This window comes from Xiphophorus maculatus, chromosome 11, assembly GCF_002775205.1.
Source record: "Xiphophorus maculatus strain JP 163 A chromosome 11, X_maculatus-5.0-male, whole genome shotgun sequence".
In the NCBI taxonomy this organism is placed as follows: Eukaryota; Metazoa; Chordata; class Actinopteri; order Cyprinodontiformes; family Poeciliidae; genus Xiphophorus; species Xiphophorus maculatus.
The window spans coordinates 20,372,782-20,394,811 of NC_036453.1; the positions used below are offsets into that span (position 1 = coordinate 20,372,782).

Consider the following 22,030-nt stretch of genomic DNA (forward strand, 5'->3'; position numbering starts at 1 on the left):
TCAACAGATACGCAAAATGCGACACCATTTGTGTGGACTGCGGGGTAGTGCGCAAAAACAGAAAAAGCTGCTATTTTTTGGAAGGCGTCATCATCACGAAATTGAAGCATATGTTGTTGATGTTGATTTTTTATTTTTAAATTAACTAAATCAATACTCAATCTTCTGAATGAGAGCTTATTGGGGAACAGTAGGACTGACGGGGCGATATTCACACCAGTCTCAGCAAAAACTATTTGAGTCACTTTTCTTTAAATAATAAAGCATTTTCATTTGTTACTAGACTGTCCCATGGAGAAACGTTTGGAGCTCTTTAATGACTGCACAGAAATCTGTACATTTCTGTGTGTGTGTACAAGACATGTCTGTAAATATATAGACATGTGGGAACCTTGGACAGTCAAGATTTTTCTCAGTTAAATTAAAGCATTAACAGAAACAAAAATCAAGACAAGCATAAGAAGATGTAAGCAGGTTTGTTAAAAGTTCTTCCTGGTTGCACCTGAAAAAAAAAGTATATATTTTTTATTTGGAGCACAAGGAAAAGTAGCTTTCCATGTGTTTCTGGAAATGTTCTACCATTGGAGTAAGAAAATAGCTTCGGGGATGTTTTTAATGTTTTCTGGGGAAATACACTGATTTTACCTTGTTTCTAAAGGTTAAACAGAAGTTTTCAATATTTTTGGATTTGTTTTCAGCAACCCACAACATGATGCAGCCACTAGTGGTTTTAGCAGGATATGGAGTATTGGTTTTCTATTAAACATACCAGTTTAAATGTATCGACAAGCTCCTTCCGAACTTCGTATAATTAACAAGGCATCATGTTAACAGAGTCTAACATCTCTGCTGTAGGTTTTCCATGGGTTTTTTTCATCCAAGTGGCATCGTTTTACTAATTTGTGACTTTTTAAGGCAGTTGTTTGCGATACATGGACAATGACACTCCACACTTGTCAGATTTTTATTTGTAAATAATTTTGAAAGCCATGTATCCTTTTCTCTCCACTTAACAACTATGCCCTACTTTGTGGCGGTTCACCAGAAAAAATTGTGATTTTGTTGTAACATGAAAAAATGTAAAAAAAGTTTAAAACATTTCCATATCATGAATCTGGAGTTCGGGGTATTTCCTGTTACTAGGTTACAACTATAGTTGTCACCTGGACTCTATCATTAGTTAGTATATGGCTGAAATGACCAGAACTACCAGACTTACTGAAATAATCAAGTTTTTTGCTTGTCCAACTAAATATGCGGCAGGTTTGACAAAACAGGTACAATAAATGTGTTTTATACAATAAAGCACATTCAAATCTTCATTGCAAACAAGCTACATCATAATTAAAATGATCACATATTCTTAGTTCAAATAATCTCATCCCCTGTGGTTGTCTAAATTTTTTTAATGGATTTATGAATCTTTACGCAATCCGATTGTGAGTCATTGGAAATCCTTTGAGTACAAAAAAGGAAAGGTAACCTGCAGTAACAGTTTATACAGCACAAATCTTACTTTGCATCGATGGAGTTAATATCTGATCAAATTTACAGCAAATCCACAAAATCAAATGCCGTCAAAATATTCACGCTGCCATTTCTTAGTATACTAAGTAAATTTAAACCTTCATCATTAGTTAAGGAAAAGAAAGGATCTGCTGATGTTGCCTCTCAGACATAAGCGTTCCTGCCATAGTTGATCTGTGCCGACTGAGACGTTGCCACAGTAGACAGCACGTTTCTTCTGGAGGCTGGCTGGTATGGGTAGGACCTAAAAGAGAAAACGTATTTCAGGACAAAATATAAAATCTTGAGCTGACTGATGTAACGACAGATACTCACATCTTTTCACTGGAAGAATTTAGCTTGCAAGCGCACAACAGGCAGGAGCCTCCACAGAGGGCGAGTACAGCGGATGACCAGCCGATGTAGAGGGCCTGTCCAAGCTCATACCTGAAACATGATGATGTTTATCTCATATTTTCTTATCTAGTGTGTGACATTTATGCACTGCTTTACAAGCGCTTGTGCCATGGTAAACTGCATATAGCTATTGTTCTGTTGTGTAATGTTCAGGTGAACTTACTTTGTCCCAGCGTAAAGCTGGTCGAAGAACTGCTGGGTGATGTTAGCTGCATACCAAGACACAGCAATCATGGTGCAAAGCCCTACAAAAAGACAAAGACTTGTTCACCTTAAGTATTTGAAATACGGAGAAAAATACAAACACGTCAATTATGGCAAATACATGGTTTTAGGGGATTTAAAAAATTGTGTCTTGATACACAATAAAAACAGATGGCTTGGCATAGAGGCCAATAAAGGAATCGTACAGGTTTGTGATAAAAATAGTATTTTACAACGGCTGTGTGCTTGTCTGAGTTTTGTTATTTGTATGGTTGTGTAGAGTTGACTCTGGTCCCAGTCGAACTGTAGCTTTGATAATTCTTACCGACCTTTATATTCATAAACAAACCAATTTTTAGCAATTTATTTAATCATCATTACATATTTGTTTCATTCCTTTGGTAGCATTTGTGTGTGTGTAATTTTAATGCGCAATATTAGTTTGAAGTGACATAGTAGATAATAGAAATGTTTTTTTTTAAATCATTTTCTGTCTTTACCGTGGGAACAATGCAAATTACTGCAGGAATGGGTTCTTCGTATGCCTCCATTTTAATTTCAAGTTTGACTGATCTGCAAATGTGGTTTTTAATCTTGACTCAATTTAAAAGGGTCCTAATGCCAAAAATACAACCAAAATGCTTTATTGTGTGTTTATTCTGCGCTTTAATGAATCGCTGTTTGGTGTAGAATACCGAACTTCGAAATCTGTTTATTTTAGATTTCGAAACCGAAGTGGCCAAAGGCAGTCCAGATTTCTCATTAAACTATCCAACACCCTCTTTTTTAAATCATCAAACATAACGATAAATTAAAAGATATCAGAGGCTAGCTTCAGCATCATTAGCAAGTCGCAGTGTACGGCTACTAGTAGCAACACTTGCTGCCCGCCAAATCAGTCATAAATCATAAGCCCCCACTAGTTGGTACAACTAGTACAACCAAAAATAACAAACTGGTAGAATACCTTTCTTAATGTGTCCTCTTATGCTTAGGTCTCTGACCTTGAATTGTTCATGTTGTGACTTCCACAATTTTCAGACTTTTGTTAATATATAGTTGCCTGTGAACAGACAGTTCTGTTATCTGCAGGATAACCTCTTCAACAAATCATCCATTTACTGATAGCTTATCTTCTGTACACAAAGGTTGGAGCATTTGACATATTTACCTAACAAGGTGTTCAATGTGGAAATGAGGTTAGGGTGAGTTCTTTTAACACAGTTCTTTGGTTATTCAGCTCTGCTGGCCACACCTTTTTTTAAAATTTTTATTATTATATTTGAGTAATTTCAGTTCAGTAACTCCACTTTTATTGTGATGTTAAAGTTGTACCTTGAAGTAAAAAGAACACCCCTCCGATCGCCGCGACCCGGCCTTTCAGAACATAGTTTTCTCCGCATACTTTGGTGCACTGCATCCCCACGAGGGTCCCCACAAGGCCAAACGCCCCAAACACAATGGAGGCAATCATCAGCGCTCGGGCGGCCTGGATGTACCCTGTGTGAAAACATTAAGTGAATCATTAGTGATTTGCTTAGAAACCTACTTTCTCCATGTAAAATGGTGTGTCAACAGTGTTTGGCACGCCATTTTACAAGTGTTTTTATAGAAGTGTGTTTAAAAATTTGGCTTGTTCAGCTCATGAAAGTGTGTTATTTTCGTGTAAGCTATTAAACAAAAATATTTTTTCATGTTTTGTTGATTTTTCTGCCACATTTTGATCGAAATGCTGTCAGAACTCCTCTTGTTTTGGACGTTAATTTCCATTGGTGACAGTAATGTTGATGAGGAAGGAGAGGTGTGGCTTCAGCCACATCATTCACTGTTGCACAAACTCTGCCAATGTTGTTGTGAACATTGCCTTTGTTTCCTGATCACAGTCAGAGTTGTGTAACAATACAACAACAGGTTTTAATAATAATAATAATAAAAAAACAACAAAAAATTCTTAATATTGTATCACTGTAGGTCTGCACAGTGGCGCAGTGGGTAGCACTGTTGCCTTGCAGCAAGAAGGTCCTGGGTTCGATTCCCGGCCTGGGGTCTTTCTGCACGGAGTTTGCATGTTCTCCCTGTGCATGGTGGGTTCTCTCCGGGTTCTCCGGGTTCCTTCCACAGTCCAAAAACATGACTGTCAGGTTAATTGGTCTCTCTAAATTCTGCCTAGGTGTGAGTGTGTGTGTGCATGGTTGTGTGTCCTGTCTGTCTCTGTGTTGCCCTGCGACAGACTGGGGACCTGTCCAGGGTGACCCCGCCTCTCACCCGGAACGTTAGCTGGAGATGGACACCAGCACCTCCTGACCCTCTAGGAAGAAGGGTGTTAGAAAATGGATGGATGGATGAATGGATAGTATCACTGTACTGTTAATGCTTACAAATGTTTATCAGATCAAATTTTGAAACTGTAAAATATGTTTTTCATATCTGCTAATATATCTGACGCCACATTATCATGTAGAACCACGTGAACAGACACTACAGTAAACGATTTCATGTTCCTTTGGCGACTTCTGAAATCTTAATATATACTGTACCTTTATGAAGTGATACTTGACGAGGTGAAGCCAATATGCCAGATTGACTCATGACTAAATGATTGTCTTTGAAAGCATTTTAAAACTTTATGACTTTATTGAGTGTTTTTTTGTTGCTTTTTTTTGCTGCTGAAGTTATTGCACTACTTACTTTGTTCTTTCACCTTATCATATCTTATATTCCATGTGTTTATGACATACTGCATCCTCCACAGTAGAAAGCTTCTGGCTATAAAATGCTCCACACTGTTATGCAGATTAAGTCAAACATTGACCACAGTTACATTCATACATACGTTCTAAAAATGAAACTATTTTCTCCTTAGGCTATGCTACTTTTACATATGTCTAAATGTCTCCATTATCTTATTACCATTTCCAAGCTCTTAATTTCTTGGTCAAATTAAGAGAGAAAATCAAACACAGTTTTGTTCAGACCACATACCATTTAGCTCCAGCAAGGATGGGAAATCTCGGCAGTTGTGAACCCCTGTGGCGTCCGTTGAGCAAGACATCCACAGATTTTCATAGACGGCTGAGGTGGTAATAACGTTACCGTCCACTGTAGACTCTCTCCAGTATCGATTTGGAAGGGCCACACCAACCATAATCCATCCCAAAAAGCCCAAAAAGCACGCAACAGCTTCCACAATTGGATTCATTTCGTCCTCTTTCTTTTTCCCGGCTTGTCCAAAACGAAGACGAATTACCAATTTTAAACGTCCAAACTGTCTTGTTGTCCAAGGATCTATTGGCCACACGTCCACAGACCAGTTCCCTGTAAACCTTGCTCTAAAGTGCGGCAAAACCCTATAAATTAATAATTAATTCCAAATACCCCACTTATAATTTTCCTATTATTCAGGTTTCTGTTGAACCTTCAGAAGGGGTAAATGTTTACACAACTTCCAGGACAACAAAGTGCCAGAGCCGTTCAGTCTTCCTCGCAAACGTCAATAGACCTAACGGCATGTATCTCCCCTGGACATTTGCTCCGGACTCTATGTCAACAAAAATCAAGTGAGTTCTTGATGGGATTTATCAAGCTCCGACTTCTTGATACTCCCTGAGAGGAAAGGGATGATGGGAAAACGTTCAGCCCCTAGAGGTTGGGGTTGGTCAATAAATATTGACCCCAAGATGACCAAGTTGGGACATAAGGACGTTTACTGTTTAACGTCTCAAAAGGCATAATCAAAGTTTGAAAGATAGACTAACTTCCCTTCAAGACAAATTGTCTAGTCTTGTTCAGCTAGTCGAGACCAGACAACCTGCCAATGACCGTAAAATTGAACATTTTTCTCTGTTCCAAAAGTTTCAACTTTAATATCAAAATCTTTTTGACCTCAATGTCGTGTTGCTTAATGAACAACTCTAAATTTACAAGGTATAGCTGACCATTAGTAACTGCCTTGAATTATTTGGATCTCGATAAGATCAAGAACAGTATCCACAGACAGCTTAAACTAATATTTAAAGTTTTCTGAAGCAGCATTGTGCATCAGTAACATACAATAAATTACGTTCACAATAGTTTTTTGCATAATGATACTGAAGCAATTGTTTCACCTAAATAATTGGACTTTTAACCCAAATTAGGCACTTTCATTTCTGTGCACACCTAAGAAATTAATTTACCAAAGTCGATGCGCCCAAAAATATTTTTCTTATGAATTTGAGCTCTATATTGCTTTCAAACAAGCCACACAGAGTTTAAGGAGGTAACTGGTGGAACTGTGCACTACACAGCAGAAATACACAGATTTAACAAGCTTTTCTTGTCTGGTTTCTATTGCAAATATCTCAGTATACATGAAATATGGTAAAACCTGCTTGCAAGTAACTTTTCAGTGAGATAATGGAGTTTCAATGTCTTGTTATAAATTAAATAATCTGCCAGTGGAACTAGTACATTTTCAAATCAATATTAATCAATTACTGACTTAAAAGAAGCTCTTGAAAAATTACTTTTAAATTATTTTTGTCTTGTTTCAGATTAACTACAATATTTGCAATGAAAACCAGACAAAAAAATACTTAAGATTTTGTGGTTTTCCATTGTACAGCATATCACACATGCATACAGTTAAATCTGACTGTACAGTTTTAGCGTTAATAAAGAAGTATGATTGATTTATGTAAAAAAAATCATAGTAGAATCTGACTTTTCTCAATATCTGTATGTCTTGAAAGTGTGCAGTCAGCTGTTTACTTTTATGAATCATCAGAAAAATTTTAACAAATAGAATAGTGTGCAAAAGGTGATGAAAGCTCGGATTTGCTTTCTTTGCACGACTATCTCACACTGCATATTTTACAGTTTGTAAATACACATGTATGCCTGGCATTCTACATGGATTTTACTTTTCTGCCGTGTAACATTTTGGCAACAGATGAACCTTTCAGTCAGTGTCGTCTTTGAGTTACCTGGGAGAGCTAAGAGGGAAGGAAACTCCCGACAGTCATAGACCCCCGTAGAATCGCTTGCACAAGACATCCACAGGTTCTCATAGACGGCAGAAGTTAAAATTACGCTCCCATCTTGGGTCGATTCTTTCCAATATTGATCCACCAGTGAAACGTAAGCTAGTATCCAACTGCCAAAACCCAGGAAAAGTGCTGTAACCTCCATAAAATCCTGCATCTTGGAAGTAGTTTTCTATTAATTATTAAAGGTTATAGTTCTTGCGTCTGCCGGGAGCTCTATTCGCCACATCTGTGCCTGATATTGGGGAGTGTGAGAACTGACTCAAGATTTTTTTTTTTTCTTCCACGTGCAGCCAAACCTGGAAATTTGGACAATGATTTGTTGCTGTAGATGCTATTCCCGCCCAAAATTGATGGCTTTTCACCCACAAGCACCAACCTAAGAGCTTCACATGTAGGAAGGATTTTTTTTTGTCTATGATAAACTCCATTTCAACAGGGATTTAAATTGAAGCACCAAAAGTATTGCATTTTAAAAAATAGACTCTCTTACACTACATTTGGTAACTAATTATTAATAATTAAATGTTTGATAAGAAATACTGAGTTTATTGTAGAAAATGAGCTACAGACAGAGTAATGCTTGATTATCAAATGCTATTTTGATTTTTTGATTTTTTTTTTTTTTTTTGCTTTAACTATAACTTGTGTTGCATTGTAATGCAAGTTTAATCTACAGATTCTCAATTGTTTAATTGAGATCAAATCATCTTCTTCTTCTGCCCTTTACCCTTTAGATGACTAATTTGGTAGCTAATTGGATGTTGAAATAACCTTAAGCAAGGTTATAATTGGACTTTTAGCCCAATTAACTTTAAGGAAGGTTATTTCAACATCCAAAAGCAAATACTTGCATACGTGGAGATACTAAACTGAGGACAGAGCAAACAGAGAGAGCTGATTAAAGTGTGTAAGTGATATATTGAAGGCAGAAAGAGTTTTTCTTTTTTTTTAACACCGGTTAACCATTGATAGGTTTTGCTGCAAGCCAATAGATGCATTGACTAAATCTTTAGTTTTTTTTGTTTTTTTACTTTGCATTTTTCCGGTTAAAACTTGACCGTGACTCGCCTCTTCTGACACCTTCTCATAATTCAGCTTTCATGACTATCAAACATACGGACAAATGCAACAAAACTCTTCAGCTGTCTACCAACGTGACTGCTTAAAGGAAGCGAATATGTTTCCTTACTGGATCCACTTAGACAAATCTTTGTTTAGAATAAACTTTAAACTTTATTTACAGTCTGCATCTTATCGCAGACGAGTTGTTGTCTTTAAAAAAAAAAAAAACGGTTCAAAGTGCTTTGTCGTACTGTGCTCGCAGTGTCAAGCAGGTAATTAGTTTGGTTCCTAATCATTAGCTTGTTAATGTTTTATTTTTTTATTTCTCCCTTCTGTCATCTGAATTATTTATGCACTCATGTCCGCACTGACCTCCTCAATTTCAAACCTGGCAACCTTGGGGGGTTTCTGCCAACCTCAAGGCATGAACAATGTTGAGCTTAAGTGGAAGCTTTTAATCTCGTCTAGGTTTTTTCTTCTTTGCTGATGTCAGTGAAATCAGTTCTTGCACATAGTATAAAATGTGTCAGGCAACGAGGTGTCTATGTGTGTGTGTGAGCTGCTGGGTTTCTACAATACGTAACAACAAGTGCAAGTTGTATGTGCTGAAGACAGGATGGGGTGTGTCAGATAAGTACAAGTTGCTGTCGGTGTCAAGCTTTGATTACAAATAGCTGATGAGTCAAATCCATGTGACACCATCTTTATTTGTAATTACTGTGCCAGCTATGTGATGACTCAGTCTCTAACAATCTAAGCTGATAAAGGCGATCGGCTGATTCATAGATTTCTTTTATTATTTATTGACTAGTATGAAATGTCATAGTGAGAAGTTTAAAAGAGTCTCCCTTTCAACCAGCCACCTGCCTTTGACAGGAAATATTACCTAACTAAACAAAAGATGGACTGAAACAATTCTCCCACTGAAACCAGCAGTGTTCTTTACACTGAAGCAGATAATTTTTTTTATTATGGTAATTAAAGATTTTGCATTACTTATTCATGTTGTGAAATTAAAGGGTAAGATAAACTGACAACAAACAATAAATCCTTTCAGCGTGTAAAATGTCAAGCAAGCAAATGTGGTGGAAAAATGTAACGCATAAAAAGAATGTAGTTGAATGTGTGTGAAAACTCTTAAACTGCTATTACTCTGTTGAAACACATTTAGATTCAGATTCACCTTCTTTTCTTTGGCAGTAGTTTATTATCACAGCCCACATGTTGACTTGGTAATATTTGACAGATTTAGCTGTGGACTCAAGTATGGATCTTACAAAACCAAAGATTTCTTATTTTTCTGCTTGGACTCAGTAGGAGGGTGAAAAATAAATTCCCTCCTGGTCTTTTTCCACCACACACCTGAATGTTTGGGGCTGAAAATCACTGGAACTATTTATATCATGATTTCATCCACCTTAAGGAAACACAAGACATGAATAACACAAAGATGCTGAAGATCCATTTATTATTGGGTCTATTATGACTTTAAATGTTCTCCATCTACAGGAACCATTTACTGCACATCTGAATTAGATGTATTATCACCTGAAGTGAGCAGTGCTGACTTCTTCATTGCTGCATTTCCTTATCAACAACGTCTTCATTAATAGTCTCAATGAAAAGGTTTTGCTTTCCTTGTGTTTTGCGATGCAGGATTTTGGGACTTTTCAGAGTTTTAGAAGTTTGCGTTTTGAAGAAGGAAAACGTTTGTTAAATTTCCTCCCAGCTATACTTAGATTTATGAGTCATTTATGTGCTCAGTACAGTGTGCTCAGCTAAAGCTGATCGATCACTGTCACTTTTGTGTAAAACTAATAGATAGTTATTTATATATAGTTATTTTGAGGTCAGTTATTCAGTACGGGTCTGGATTAAATAGTTTACATATTCAGCCTTTTAACATCTTGTGTAAAATTTAAGACTGAGATTAATTTAAAGAGCGTTAAACCTTTTCAGCTGTCCAGGTTTAGCATTTAGCTTGAATTACTGTTTGGAATAATGTAATAAATTATGAATGGAAGTATAATGATTTTTACTGTGGTACTTTAGTCTCTAACTATTTTCTAAATAGTTAGGAAATATTAGCCCCCCGCCAAATATCCCTGAAAAAAAAAAATGCCGGTGGATCAAGTTTTCTGTGTTTTCTGAGTTGGATCTTGTTCTGGTGTTGCTAAAACTGTATTTTTAAGTTTCTCCTTAAATAAAAGGGAATAATAAAGATACTTCTGAGTAACATCTATTTTGCACATCGAAACGACTCAGAAACTGTAAATCAGTGAGAGTAATATTACTTTTATATATTTGCTTTACTTATTACTACTTATCTAATGTGATTTAAAACGACTGTTATCGTTGCTACTTACCCTTATATGCTGATTCTGCATTTTACTCGCTTAATGATGCCAGTCCACGTCTTGCACGTGTCTGGCTAATAGCTTGTGAACGACACGTTCATGTTGTAATACAGTGTTTGCTTGTCTGCGTTTGAATGAGTGCAAGGCATTAAAGACTGAAGGTTACTTCAAGGCTTTGTGGAGTTAGAAGAAAAGCGCTGATCTGGATAGGAATGTCACAGGTTGTTCCTGGAAACACAGTCGTGAAAATCATAATGAGTTTTCAGGTGACTGTGAAAAACTTTTCTGTTTTTTAGACTTTATGCAGCTAACTTTTTATGTGATTTTTCACCTCACTATAACAGCCAATGCTTTCTTGTCTACTTTTGCAACAACCGAGATGTCTGGTTGTTTAGATGTCTGTCTGTCAGTCTTCACCGCTTTTGCACATATATTGCACATTATTCCATCCAGTTGGTTGTAGCATTCAGCATATGCCCTGCCTGCCAGTATCTGACTCTCAGCTGGTATGTGCTAAACTGTCTGCAGGTAGCCTTTGGCTTGTCTTCAGATTTTTTTTCTGGGTCCTGATTGGCATGATGTCCATTTTTTTTCTCTATTTTTTTCATTGTTCATGTGATTGTTATGTATTTAGTGTCCTTCAGTCAAATATTTTAACCAAGTCTGCAGTCTCCCATCGCTCGTGGTATTTCTTAGATTTTTCTCTGATGATGATTCTGTGACGATTTCAGCAGCACAAAGCGTCTTTAAGACAGAATATATTTTTGCTTGTCACATTTTCATTAAATGCTTTTAACTATTATTTTCTACAACATCTGTAATTAGACACATTTTTATTCATAAAAAAGTGGCAGATAATCTTATAAGTTTACATTATATTCATTTGACTGTAGCCACATTTATGTTTGTTATGTAATACTTTAACACTGTGATATTTTATAGACTAAAAAATAAATGCAGTTGTGTATTTGTGCTTAAGATTTACTGAAAGGTGTTTAGGAAAAATCTTTTTCGTTTTGGGAGAGAGCGATACACTGAATCAATCAGAGAAACGCGCATTTGTCTTTAGATATTTTATTTAGAAAATCAGAGTAAATATCAGCACCTGAGAAAAGAAAAGTGAGATAGAAGAAGGAAGAAGAAGTGAAGCTTAACACATAAAATTCTCCTTTTATATCTTATCAGTCACGTACACGGTGCCTTCCACCCACCTCTCTCCTGTAGGGAGTTTCTCTACGTTTCTCCCGTCTCTGGTTAATTGACCCTGTGACCCTAAATCAAACCTGGTTCACAGGAGTTTCGGTTGGTAAGAGAAGACAAAACATCTTCACTGAAAACTCTGTTATCAGTTCCATAAGTATAACACTTGCTCAGAAACCTTCATTACCAGTTCATTCTTCCCAGTAAATAAGCGACAGTTTTATTTTCCAAGACAACTCCTCCCTTTTGATTAATTGAAAATCACCTTAAAAATCTTTGTCCTAGAAAAAACAAATACTTCACTGTGAACATAAGTAAGAAATACTTGCTACATAAAATTGAAAAGTAACAAAGTGACTGCTTAAAGCAGGGCGTCAAACTCCAGTCCTCAGGACACATCTGAGGACTGGAAACGAAAATCTTATAATGTACGCAAAAACTTGAAACAGAATAAATAAAAAATAAAAATGCAAAAGGAATAAAAATGATTAATACAATATAGCTAAAATAAATGCAACATAATAAAAAGAATTTGATCAAGAGATCATCATCAGACTCAAGTGCTGCATTTCGGTTCACTGGTTCAAAATTCAACAAATCAGTCCCATAAGGAATCAATGTTGGTGGGAGCATCAAAAGTGAAGCGTCAGGTCAGGAACGGGGCCATAAATATAAACCCTACTGGAAAAAATATATATAAGTCAGTTCGTTCAAGTTAAGACATAGACTATAAATGTTTTACCTAAGATTGAAAAGAAATACATCTATGTTCAGTGTGCATTTCCAATGAAAAACAACCAGAAAAAATAAATATAATAATTATTAAAAAAACAACAGTGTGTCCTAAAAACACAAACAGTGTTTGGCCTTATTAAATTCAAACCCATTTTGTGAAAGGAAAAATACATTTTAATTTCAAACCCTTTAAGAGGAGGAAGACAGAATATATTTTTGCTTGTCACATTTTTATTAAATGCTTTTAACTATTATTTTCTACAACATCTGTACATAGACACATTTTCATTCATACAACAGTGGCAGATAATCTTATAAGTTTACATTATATTCATTTGACATTAGCCATGTTTGTTATGTAATACTTTAACACTGTGATATTTTATAGACTAAAAAATAAATGCAGTTGTGTATTTGTGCTTAAGATTTACTGAAAGGTGTTTAGGAAAAATCTTTATCGTTTTGAGAGAGAGCGAAACACTGAATCAATCAGAGAAATGCGCATTTATCTTTAGATATTTTATTTTGAAAATCAGAGTAAATATCAGCGCCTGAGAAAAGAAAAGTAAGAGAGAAGAAGGAAGAAGGAAGGAAGTGAAGCTTAACACATAAAATTCTCCTTTTATATCTTATCAGTCACGTACACGGTGCCTTCCACCCACCTCTCTCCTGCAGGGAGTTTCTCTACGTTTCTCTCTTAATTGACCCTCTGACCCTAAATCAAACCTGGTTCAAAGGAGTTTCGGTTGGTAAGAGAAGACAAAACATCTTCACTGAAAACTCTGTTATCAGTTCCATGTGAGCCGTCTCTCGCTCACAGCAGCACACAGGCTCCACCTTTGGCCTCTATGTAGTTTGGGTCGAGATCATTGGGCAGCTTGCCGCCCTCGTCCCAGACGTTCATTTCTCCAAACACGCCCGTCTCTATCATCTCTTCCTGCCAGGGAATTGGGATGTTTCCAGAAGCAAAGTCATTGTAAAACTCTGCGTCTTTGTCGTCCAGGACCACTCCTTTGATTGTGCTGAACACACCCACTTCATCGATATCTTTGGCGTAGACCATTTTGGGATCGGGGACAAATGGTGGAGGTAGCACGCCTTTAAATGAAAAACAAGGGAGGTTAATCAGTTTTACTTTAGCATATCTATATTTTTTTTAAATCTACTTTCATTTGCGTTATTTTAGTTGAGTGCAGTTGATTTGACCTGCTTCCAGGCGTCCCCAGTTAATTTCTTTGAAGAATGGCTGATTTTTGAGTTCTGTGCATTCATTGTATTTGAAGCCCAGTCGTTTTTGCGGGTCCTTTTCCATCAGACCTTCACAAAGGTCTTTGCACTCCTTGCTGAAGCTCGGCGGGTAGAAAACAGGATCATTCAAGGTTCTTCTAGCAACCTCGTCGTTTTCCACCTGAACAAAGAGAAAACGCTTTTTATATGCTGCCTTGTCACATTACAACTATAAATGTATTTTTGGGATTTTATGTGACAGGCAAATATGATTTTATCATCTTTGGCTTTGTGGGTTTTTGTCAATCTGTGCTTTTCTTATTCTGTCAATTTTAAAGTTGTATTGTGTGTTTTTCAGGCACATAGTGCCATTTTGTAGAGCAATCAAGTAACTATGTTAACTGCAATTGTAAAAAAAAAAAAAAGATAAAGAACGCTCTAGATCTTGAATATGACTAAAAAAATAAGTTTTACTTTGTAATTTAATGCCTTGGATGTCACTCTAAAAACTCCTGCTCTTTCTAAAACTCTGCCTTCAGGAAGTCATCACAACAGCATTTCACTGAGAAGTAGCTCCTATATTACTATGCACAGTTCTACCAGGTGTTTGCTAATTGCAGCTGGCTAGTTTGAAGGAGCTGGGTGGGAGAGTCGTGGAGGTAAAGTGCTCTGTGAGGCAGAAGCAGCGTGTCTAAGGCGGCGCTACATCCATCATGGCATTTTGCATTATGTCTCAATGGTTTCCCCAAGAGATCAAAGGATTTCTCAAACACTCCAGGTATGTTTTTGATGAGGGAATAACATGAAAACATGATGTAAAGCTCAAAAAAGTCAATTTCACATAATTCTGCCCCTTTAAAGTTTAAATCATTATTTTCTTTTGACATTTGTCCTGTTTTATTGTAACCTCTTTTCTTGAGATCTGTCTTAAACTAAGTTCATGTTTCCTGTTTCTGAATTTCGTTGTTAGCTTTGGGTCAGTCGTTTCTTGTATTTCCGTTTAACCTCAGTTCCCTTCATGGCTGACATTCACTTTGCTAATAGTGAACTATCATTTCTGTTGGCTCTAGTAATCATTATTATCTCTCATTATTCCCCCCGGTTCTTGTGTGTTTTTCCATTAAATCTCAGCGGTACACGTCCCTCTGTCATCATACCGGCATGAGTCCTTCACAGACCACTAACTTAACATGACAAATAGAAGCAATCACACCTTTTTAGCTAATTAAGGTCTGAAAGTTCAAGGATTTATAATTTTGTAATGTTGTGCTTTTATGATGTAAAGCACTTTGAACTGCCTTTCTAAAACTGCTGAAATATGCTGTGGCAAGCTTTATAGCTAAACTTATCAAATTAACAAAGTACCTGTTCTCCTCGTACTCTAAATGGACCTTTAGCAGCAATCATCTCATACAGGGTGACACCCAAAGTAAAGTAGTCCACCGTGTAGTCATATTCTATCTTCTGTAGCAACTCTGGAGCCATGAAACCTTTAGGAATAAAAACAAGGTGATCCTGAATTTACAGCGCAATATTTGTTTTGTCTGGACAAATTTTGATGGCACTTTTAGTACTTCGCATTTACCTGGAGTCCCAGCATAGCCTGTAGTTTTATCCTTTCCAGGTGGAAGCTCGACAGCAAGACCCAAATCTGACAGCCGGACATGACCTGAGCAAAAAGGTTATGGTTTTGATGTTTGAGATGAGAGCCAAACAGCATAATTTAATATTGAAAAGACATGAATCACTTGGTAAAATGGATTAACTGGCCAACCTGCGTCGTCCAGCAGAACGTTCTCTGGCTTCAGGTCCCGGTAGATGATCCTGTGCTGATGAAGATGCTCCAACCCACAGATAATCTGAGCTGAGTAAAACTGTGCTCTCTTCTCATCAAAACCTGGATTCTTCTCGTCTACGTTATACATGTGAAATCTGAGGAATGAAGAGCGGATGTAATATTGATTATAGTAAAAAATACAGGAAATCATTTTTAGGTAATTTAGCATCTTTAAAAGCACAGCCAATAACATCTGTTTAGTTAGCATATTACCTTAGGCTTAATGAAAGGATTTTACTCTGATCTCAAAGAAACTTTTTGCCTGCAGGAATTATTCCATGACATGTTTCTTTCTAGTTCTGCTGAGTGTTTAGAAAGAGTACCTGAGATCTCCCCCATTCATAATGGTCATGACCAGACAAAGGTCAGTCTTGGTCTGGAATGCATAAGCCAGTGTCACTATAAAACGGCTGTGAACTTTTGCAAGGATACGCTTCTCCACAATCGCTCCCTAAACAAAAAAAAAAAAAAAAAAACGTCATCAATCAGCACTTCCAGGAATAGTCAGTGTTGTCCTTTTTACAGAACTACACAATCTACTGTTCAGCATATCAGACCTTTTCCCCCCTCGTTGAGCCGCCTTTGAAGATTTCTCCTTGAGGCATGTGATTTACAGGTCAGTGAGATTTATTAACCCCTCTTCTTTTAGATACTTTGCAATGGAATTACTTAAAGAAGAAGCTACAATTTTAACAGAACAAATGCTTTTTATTGTCAGCTTGTCTGTGATAAATGCACAACATATCTTTTTGCTTTTGAGATATGATTCATATTAAGATATTTCTCCTCACAAAACCGCATTATATAGTCAAACAAATGGTATTCAAGTCATAAGATCCTTGTGCTGAAGGGGTGTTTGTGCCGAGTTCAGTTGTTTTTGTCAAGTCCAGTAAGTAAATTTGATCACAGAAATCACTGTTGTGGTTTGGAAAGAAATGAAAAGAATTTGGGTTGAAAATAGAGTTATCTATATACTTGCAAACAAAACATCACTATTTGATAAGTGGGGAAAATATTCACAAGTTATTTCAGTGCAACCTAAAGTTAAGCAAATATGAAGAAAGAGCTTTTTAGCAGAGGAAAATCTACACTTTTAGGATTAGATGGATTAAACTTGGCACAATGACTACCACCATTTCATATTTTTCAAAATAAAGTTTGACTTATTTTTAGGTAAATTTGTCAAATGTAAAGTTTGATTTCTGTTCCCAAAACAGGTCAAGCGATTCCTGACGATGGTAAAGTGAAATGTGTCTCTGTGTTTGAGTTGCTTTGTGCTGGGGTTCAACAGTCTTATCATTCAGCTGTTGCAGTATAGACTCCATGCTAAGAGACCAGAACCTTTGAACCTGGTCACGTACCAACTAAAAAGTTCTACATGAGTTAGGTTTGGATCTGAACTTTAACTGGACCGTTCCAACACATAAATATACTTGATCTAAACCATTTTTTGTAACCTTGACTGAATCTTTAGGATCATTTCCCCTCAACATATTGATGGAGTATTCTGGATACAAATAATGCATATTGTCTTATCTGTCCACCTTCTCTCAGGTTTTATGTGTCCCCAACAACTTCTGTTTTTTGAATAAGTTCAACAACCTTCTCCCAGATTTATGCAGTCCAAAACTAATAGTTGTTTGACAAAATAGTTGGATTTATTCATTCCAGTGTATTTTATTTACTATTTTACAGATTTCAAAAGGCCTTTAATTGGAGGGGATTGTATTTAAGAGTTTAAGAGTCTGAAAACAAAGCCATACCACTATTTTCAAAGTTGTGTGTATAGAAAAAGTAATATTTCTTTCATTCCATAAATATACATTACTTTGTACTGGTCTGTCTCTAAAATCCCCTATAAAACACATATGAGTTTTGTGTGTTTAAATGACAAAATGTGACAAATATAAAGGGATATAAGGAAAGCGCCTCAATTTCTCTTGAAGTTTCCAAGAGAAAAAATTTTTATCAAAGGATTTTTAACATTTTATTCACAAAAAATGACTGCTTTACCTCGTAGCCTTTGCGTTTTTTAAGTCTCTTCTTCTCCAACTTCTTGTTGGCGTACATTTTACCCGTTGCTTTCGCCTGACAGGCAAACACTTCCCCAAACCCTCCTTTACCTAGAACCCTGAAGTCCATGAACCACTCTTCATCAAAGGGCTGGCTCTCCAGCCATTTGAACTGAACGAAACGTAGGAAGAACATGCTGTTCTTGAACTCATCTAAGGCCTTCTTCTCCAGGTGTTGGAGCAGCTGCTGCTGACTTTCCTTGAACAGGTCAGCACGGGCGTTCTTCAGGTCTTCTTTAACGCGAATGATGGCTTTCTCCTCGAGGAAACTGCAGAAATGCTTTGAAGCCGTCTCATAATACGTGTTGACCATTCTCCGGGCCTTCTGCAACCTGTCGGTCTCCTGACTTATATCGTAGTCTTCTATGTCTTTCCATAGCTCTCCAGCATCTTTGTAGGCGGCACTACTCTGGAGGAACTGCTGAAACAAGCGCTTGCCGATGGGCTGTTTGGTACACATGCTTTCAAAGGTTGTGTCTACAGTGGTCTTCATGTGTTGGCAGTCTCTGATGTGAGGAAGTTTCAGCCTGGCACGCATTTTTTTGTCGCGCATGGCGGCTGCTGCACATCCATCCGCGCCGCCTCGGGCTGACACGTAAGCTGAGTTTGCTACGACAGTTTCCAAACCACCGATGTCCATCGCTTTACCTTTGTCAAGAGAAGGAGGATAAGCATATCAAGAAAAGCAGAAGTAGTGCCTTTAAAGTGCTTTGAGCTTAAATAACTGCCATCAGTTGTTACATGGGCACTCTTTGCTGATTGCTTAAATAGTAATCACTGTTTTTCTATATTTTAAGGATGTATTGATAAATGATCAATCCTGGATTTGCGGATTGTATTGAGCGCCTATCAGCTCCGTTCAAACTAAAAGCCAATGGATGATTGGTAATCCTGGGCACCTGTGGCTGCTTTAATCTGTTTCTCAGAACATAAATCCTGAAAGAAAATTATACATTAAAGATTAAAATATCTTTACAAAGGGTTTTTTTCTCTCTCTCCCTTTAAAGGAAATTATACTTTGCCGTTGTTCTTATAAAGCTAAGATTTTGCTTTTCCAGTCATGGAGGGTCATTGTCCTGCATATTTAAAATGACTTCCTGTTTGAACACATACTGTATGTTAAACGAATCCAGGACACGTCTCAAAGATTCCAGGAAATTTGTCCTTCAGGACTGGATTTCCCCACCCACGGCTTAACGGTGTAAAGAGTTAAGCCGATGTTTCCTCCAGTCCCTGACATCCAATCAGTGGCAGTTTCTGATATGGGTGATATGGGCAACCGCCCAGGGCGGCATCTTGTGGAAGAGCGCCATCGATGACATTTCAAACTATGCTGGTGATTAGGACCACATTTGTGATTAATTCAGCCACAAACAATTATTATATTTAGTTGAAAGCAAAGATGACATAAGAAGGGAGATGCAATTTTATTTGAGAGATACAATTTTCACACCTGCTGCATTTCTCTGTGTGAGGGATGTGTTTTTTCTAACATTCCCACCTTCATTTTCGCGAGGTTTTTCTCAGATTCCTCTGCCGTTATCTTTCCCTTCTGCAGCAGCTTTTTGTCAGATCATGGTGACTGACCTCATTTCATTGTATTCCTCCTTAGATATTAATGTTGCAGTTATGAACAGTCACAGTATTTCAACATGTCATATGATTCAAATATTGGAAGCAGAGCATAGGTAACTTTAGATTCATAAATCAAAATGATTTGAGTGAGAAGTAAGTCCTCTGGCACCATTTATTAATGTATTAATACAAATTATTTGCCAGTCTTTTTAATCACTGCTGGAGTTAGGCAACAGGCGGATATAAACGACGAATGGTTGACATTTTGGGGTAGCACTGTTTCCATTAAAGACCAGATTTCATATTGTGACAACATTTAGAAAACCAGGTAATTCTGCTGAGGTTATAAATGTTTCTGCTTCTTGTTCAGGCGGGTCCAATGCAATCTGAACACACAAATGGGAAACATAATTTAAGATGCTTATTTTAACTGTGCTTCCAATATTCATTTATGATTCCTTAAATACTCTTTCTTTAAGTATTTAAAAAGTATTTAAATACTTATCTCTAATATATTAATCCAAAGGTTGGCTGCTTAATCTACTCCTGGACACCTGCTTTAAACTACAGATTAAGGTATTGGAACTGGTGTTAAATCATGTTGGGATCTGCTGCACTCTGCTGTTCACAAGTCAAATATGAACGATCGCTTCTGTCAAAGCAGAAACATCCTTTTTTATATAGAGTCATGTGGAAAAATTAAGACACCCTGTAAACAATCAGTGCTTTCAAAAGAACACAAAGTTGTTTATTACAGGATAAAAAGAGGGAGAGAGAGAGAAAAAGAGAGAAAAAGAACATAGTTTTAGCCAATAACTTAAAGAAGAAAAAATTGTATTTTAGCTGTGGAAAAGTTAGGACATGGTATCGCCTTATTGCTGGTATTGCTCCCGTTGGTCAAACTATCTTTTGTGAGACTCGTCCTGTAACAACACTCCAGTCTCTCACATCAATTGTGTTCACATTCAGCTCTACGATGTTTGTTTGGGATTCTTGTTTGCTCAAGTCGCTCCTCTGCATCTCAGAATATCAAAGAGCTGATCTTTTACTCTGTTCAGGACTTTCTATTTTTTAATTCTCAGCCAGTCCTTGGTGGATTTACTTGCATGTTTTGGATCGTTGCCCTTACATTTTCTGCATGCAACTTACGATACATAGCAAAAAATTTATTACGGAGGAAACAGTAATGACCTGACCCAACCCTACTGCTGGAAAACAGCCACAAACCATGACACATCCCCCTCCATGCTTCCCAGTTGTACATGTACTTTTTCTATTTGGAGTAGTTATTTGGTTTACACCCAGCATGTCTCTGTTCAGTTTTAGATTCCTTTATCACCAGACTCATAACCTGCATCTCAAATACTCTTTTTTTAAACTGAAATTTTCAAAAGGTCTTTTTACCATTTTTATATTACTTGGTTCTTTTAGTTTTCTAAAAATTTGTATGAAATATCCATATGTCTGAATATATAAGAAACTAGGAATTTGGTTAATTACAAGTCAATGTAAGCAAGCATTTCATTCTCAGTTGATTTTTTAAAATTTTCTTATGCTCTCTCTAATAACGTCTCTACATAAATGTAAGTATTATTTCTTTATCTAAATTGGTTTCCTTAATGCCTCACAGCTTTTTGTTTGTTATTGTGTAATTTTGCAAACATTTGTTTAATTGGGTTTAATTAACTTCATAAATTAATTAATCAGTTCATAAATGTCAAATAGTTTAAGACTTCAACTATTTTTTTAATCTTGCAAGACTAAAACAAGGAGCAGTTGATCAAATATCTTTTTTTAAATCAAACTATTTCTTTTTATGGTTTATATATATAAAAAAAACCATTTTATTATAATTAAAAAAACATTTCTTTGAGACAGCTGAGCATAAGATGTGTTGTGGATCAGCAGGTCACCCAGGTTGCTTCTTTCATTCCTGACCCAGTGCTGTTGGAGCAGATAGTAACACGCTGGCCTCTGCAGGTGCTTTTAATCCATTTAATCCTGACCGTTAACACCACGGCTTTCCGTATGAATGACTGATCTTCACTTTAATTACCCTTCATGAACCGATGACTGTAATTTAGCCCAAATTACGTGGTTCTCTGAGACCAAGCCTGACTGTGTTGTGTTTCAGTTGTATGTAAAAGATAAACAGAAAGTAATCTGTTTTGATTGATGTTCAATCGCTTTGCCTCAATTTTATTTCAGCATATTTATCACAATGAATAAAATCATCAGCAAAACCAAGAAATGTTGTGATTTTTGATTTTGCAAAGATCCTTCTCTTAATTGTAACATTCCTGAGATAACGTGAGTAGTACTTACCGTGTTGTTTTTATTTCCGCTTCTGGAAAAACTGATTAAAATTTTGGATTTTAGATCCAAAAACATAAATATTTTTATCCCTGTTTGCTGCTTCTTCTTTTTAAATCAATCAGCACAAGCAGAATGATCTCTGTCCTGTCAGAGAGCTCCTCTCATCTCCTCTTCCTGCAGTGGGATGTGATGGGAAGGTGAAGACTTCAGCTTGAGGTTTACTCTGCTCCTAAGATCCCGTTTGGCAGCTCACTGGCTGCTGAGGATTACAGCCGGATAATAAAAAGGCGGAAGCGACTTGGATCACTCAGACGGTCATAGGAAATCCAGCTCACGGGACAGTTTTTCTAAAGATTGCAGTGTCATGGGTTTTATAGTCATCCAGTCAACCTTAAACAGGACTATTTGATACATTTCTCAAATAATGTGCTATTTCATTGTATTTTTTTAATATCCTAGCAAGGTAATCAAATTAACAATAATGTGATTTCAGTT

At 36.8% G+C, this 22,030-nt stretch overlaps 2 protein-coding genes across 3 annotated transcripts; both read right to left on the reverse strand.

The window, feature by feature from the left end:
- Positions 1–789: 789 nt before the first annotated feature.
- Positions 790–7,443, reverse strand: LOC102226493 (claudin-15-like). 2 transcript variants are annotated; one of them, XM_023341934.1, is made up of 5 exons: positions 7,092–7,443; positions 3,463–3,627; positions 2,087–2,168; positions 1,843–1,953; positions 790–1,771 (listed from the first exon to the last, which is right to left on the reverse strand). In XM_023341934.1, the coding sequence occupies exons 1-5, from the start codon at positions 7,306–7,308 to the stop codon at positions 1,672–1,674; spliced, it is 675 nt and encodes a 224-aa protein (XP_023197702.1). In that variant the 5' UTR covers positions 7,309–7,443; the 3' UTR covers positions 790–1,671. The 2 variants fall into 2 exon arrangements, with proteins under 2 accessions (XP_023197702.1, XP_005802951.1); XM_005802894.2 differs by lacking the exon at positions 7,092–7,443 and adding an exon at positions 5,110–5,643.
- A 5,292-nt stretch (positions 7,444–12,735) lies between these two features.
- Positions 12,736–18,312, reverse strand: LOC102226240 (rhodopsin kinase-like). The gene is made up of 7 exons (XM_005802893.2): positions 17,586–18,312; positions 15,896–16,023; positions 15,510–15,667; positions 15,321–15,404; positions 15,101–15,225; positions 13,715–13,916; positions 12,736–13,606 (listed from the first exon to the last, which is right to left on the reverse strand). The coding sequence occupies exons 1-7, from the start codon at positions 18,282–18,284 to the stop codon at positions 13,323–13,325; spliced, it is 1,680 nt and encodes a 559-aa protein (XP_005802950.1). The 5' UTR covers positions 18,285–18,312; the 3' UTR covers positions 12,736–13,322.
- Positions 18,313–22,030: the final 3,718 nt, after the last annotated feature.

Coding starts and splice junctions, on each gene's coding strand:
- LOC102226493 (XM_023341934.1), bottom strand. CDS start 7,308: ATGCAGGATTTTATGGAGGTTACAGCACTTTTCCTGGGTTTTGGCAGT. Junction 2,169..3,462: donor GGTGTTCTTTTTACTTCAAG/GTACAACTTTAA, acceptor GTCTTTTTGTAG/GGCTTTGCACCATGATTGCT. Junction 1,772..1,842: donor AATTCTTCCAGTGAAAAGAT/GTGAGTATCTGT, acceptor TTTCTCTTTTAG/GTCCTACCCATACCAGCCAG.
- LOC102226240 (XM_005802893.2), bottom strand. CDS start 18,284: ATGGACATCGGTGGTTTGGAAACTGTCGTAGCAAACTCAGCTTACGTG. Junction 15,405..15,509: donor CGTTCTGCTGGACGACGCAG/GTTGGCCAGTTA, acceptor CTTTTTGCTCAG/GTCATGTCCGGCTGTCAGAT. Junction 13,917..15,100: donor TTAGAGTACGAGGAGAACAG/GTACTTTGTTAA, acceptor CTCTTTGTTCAG/GTGGAAAACGACGAGGTTGC.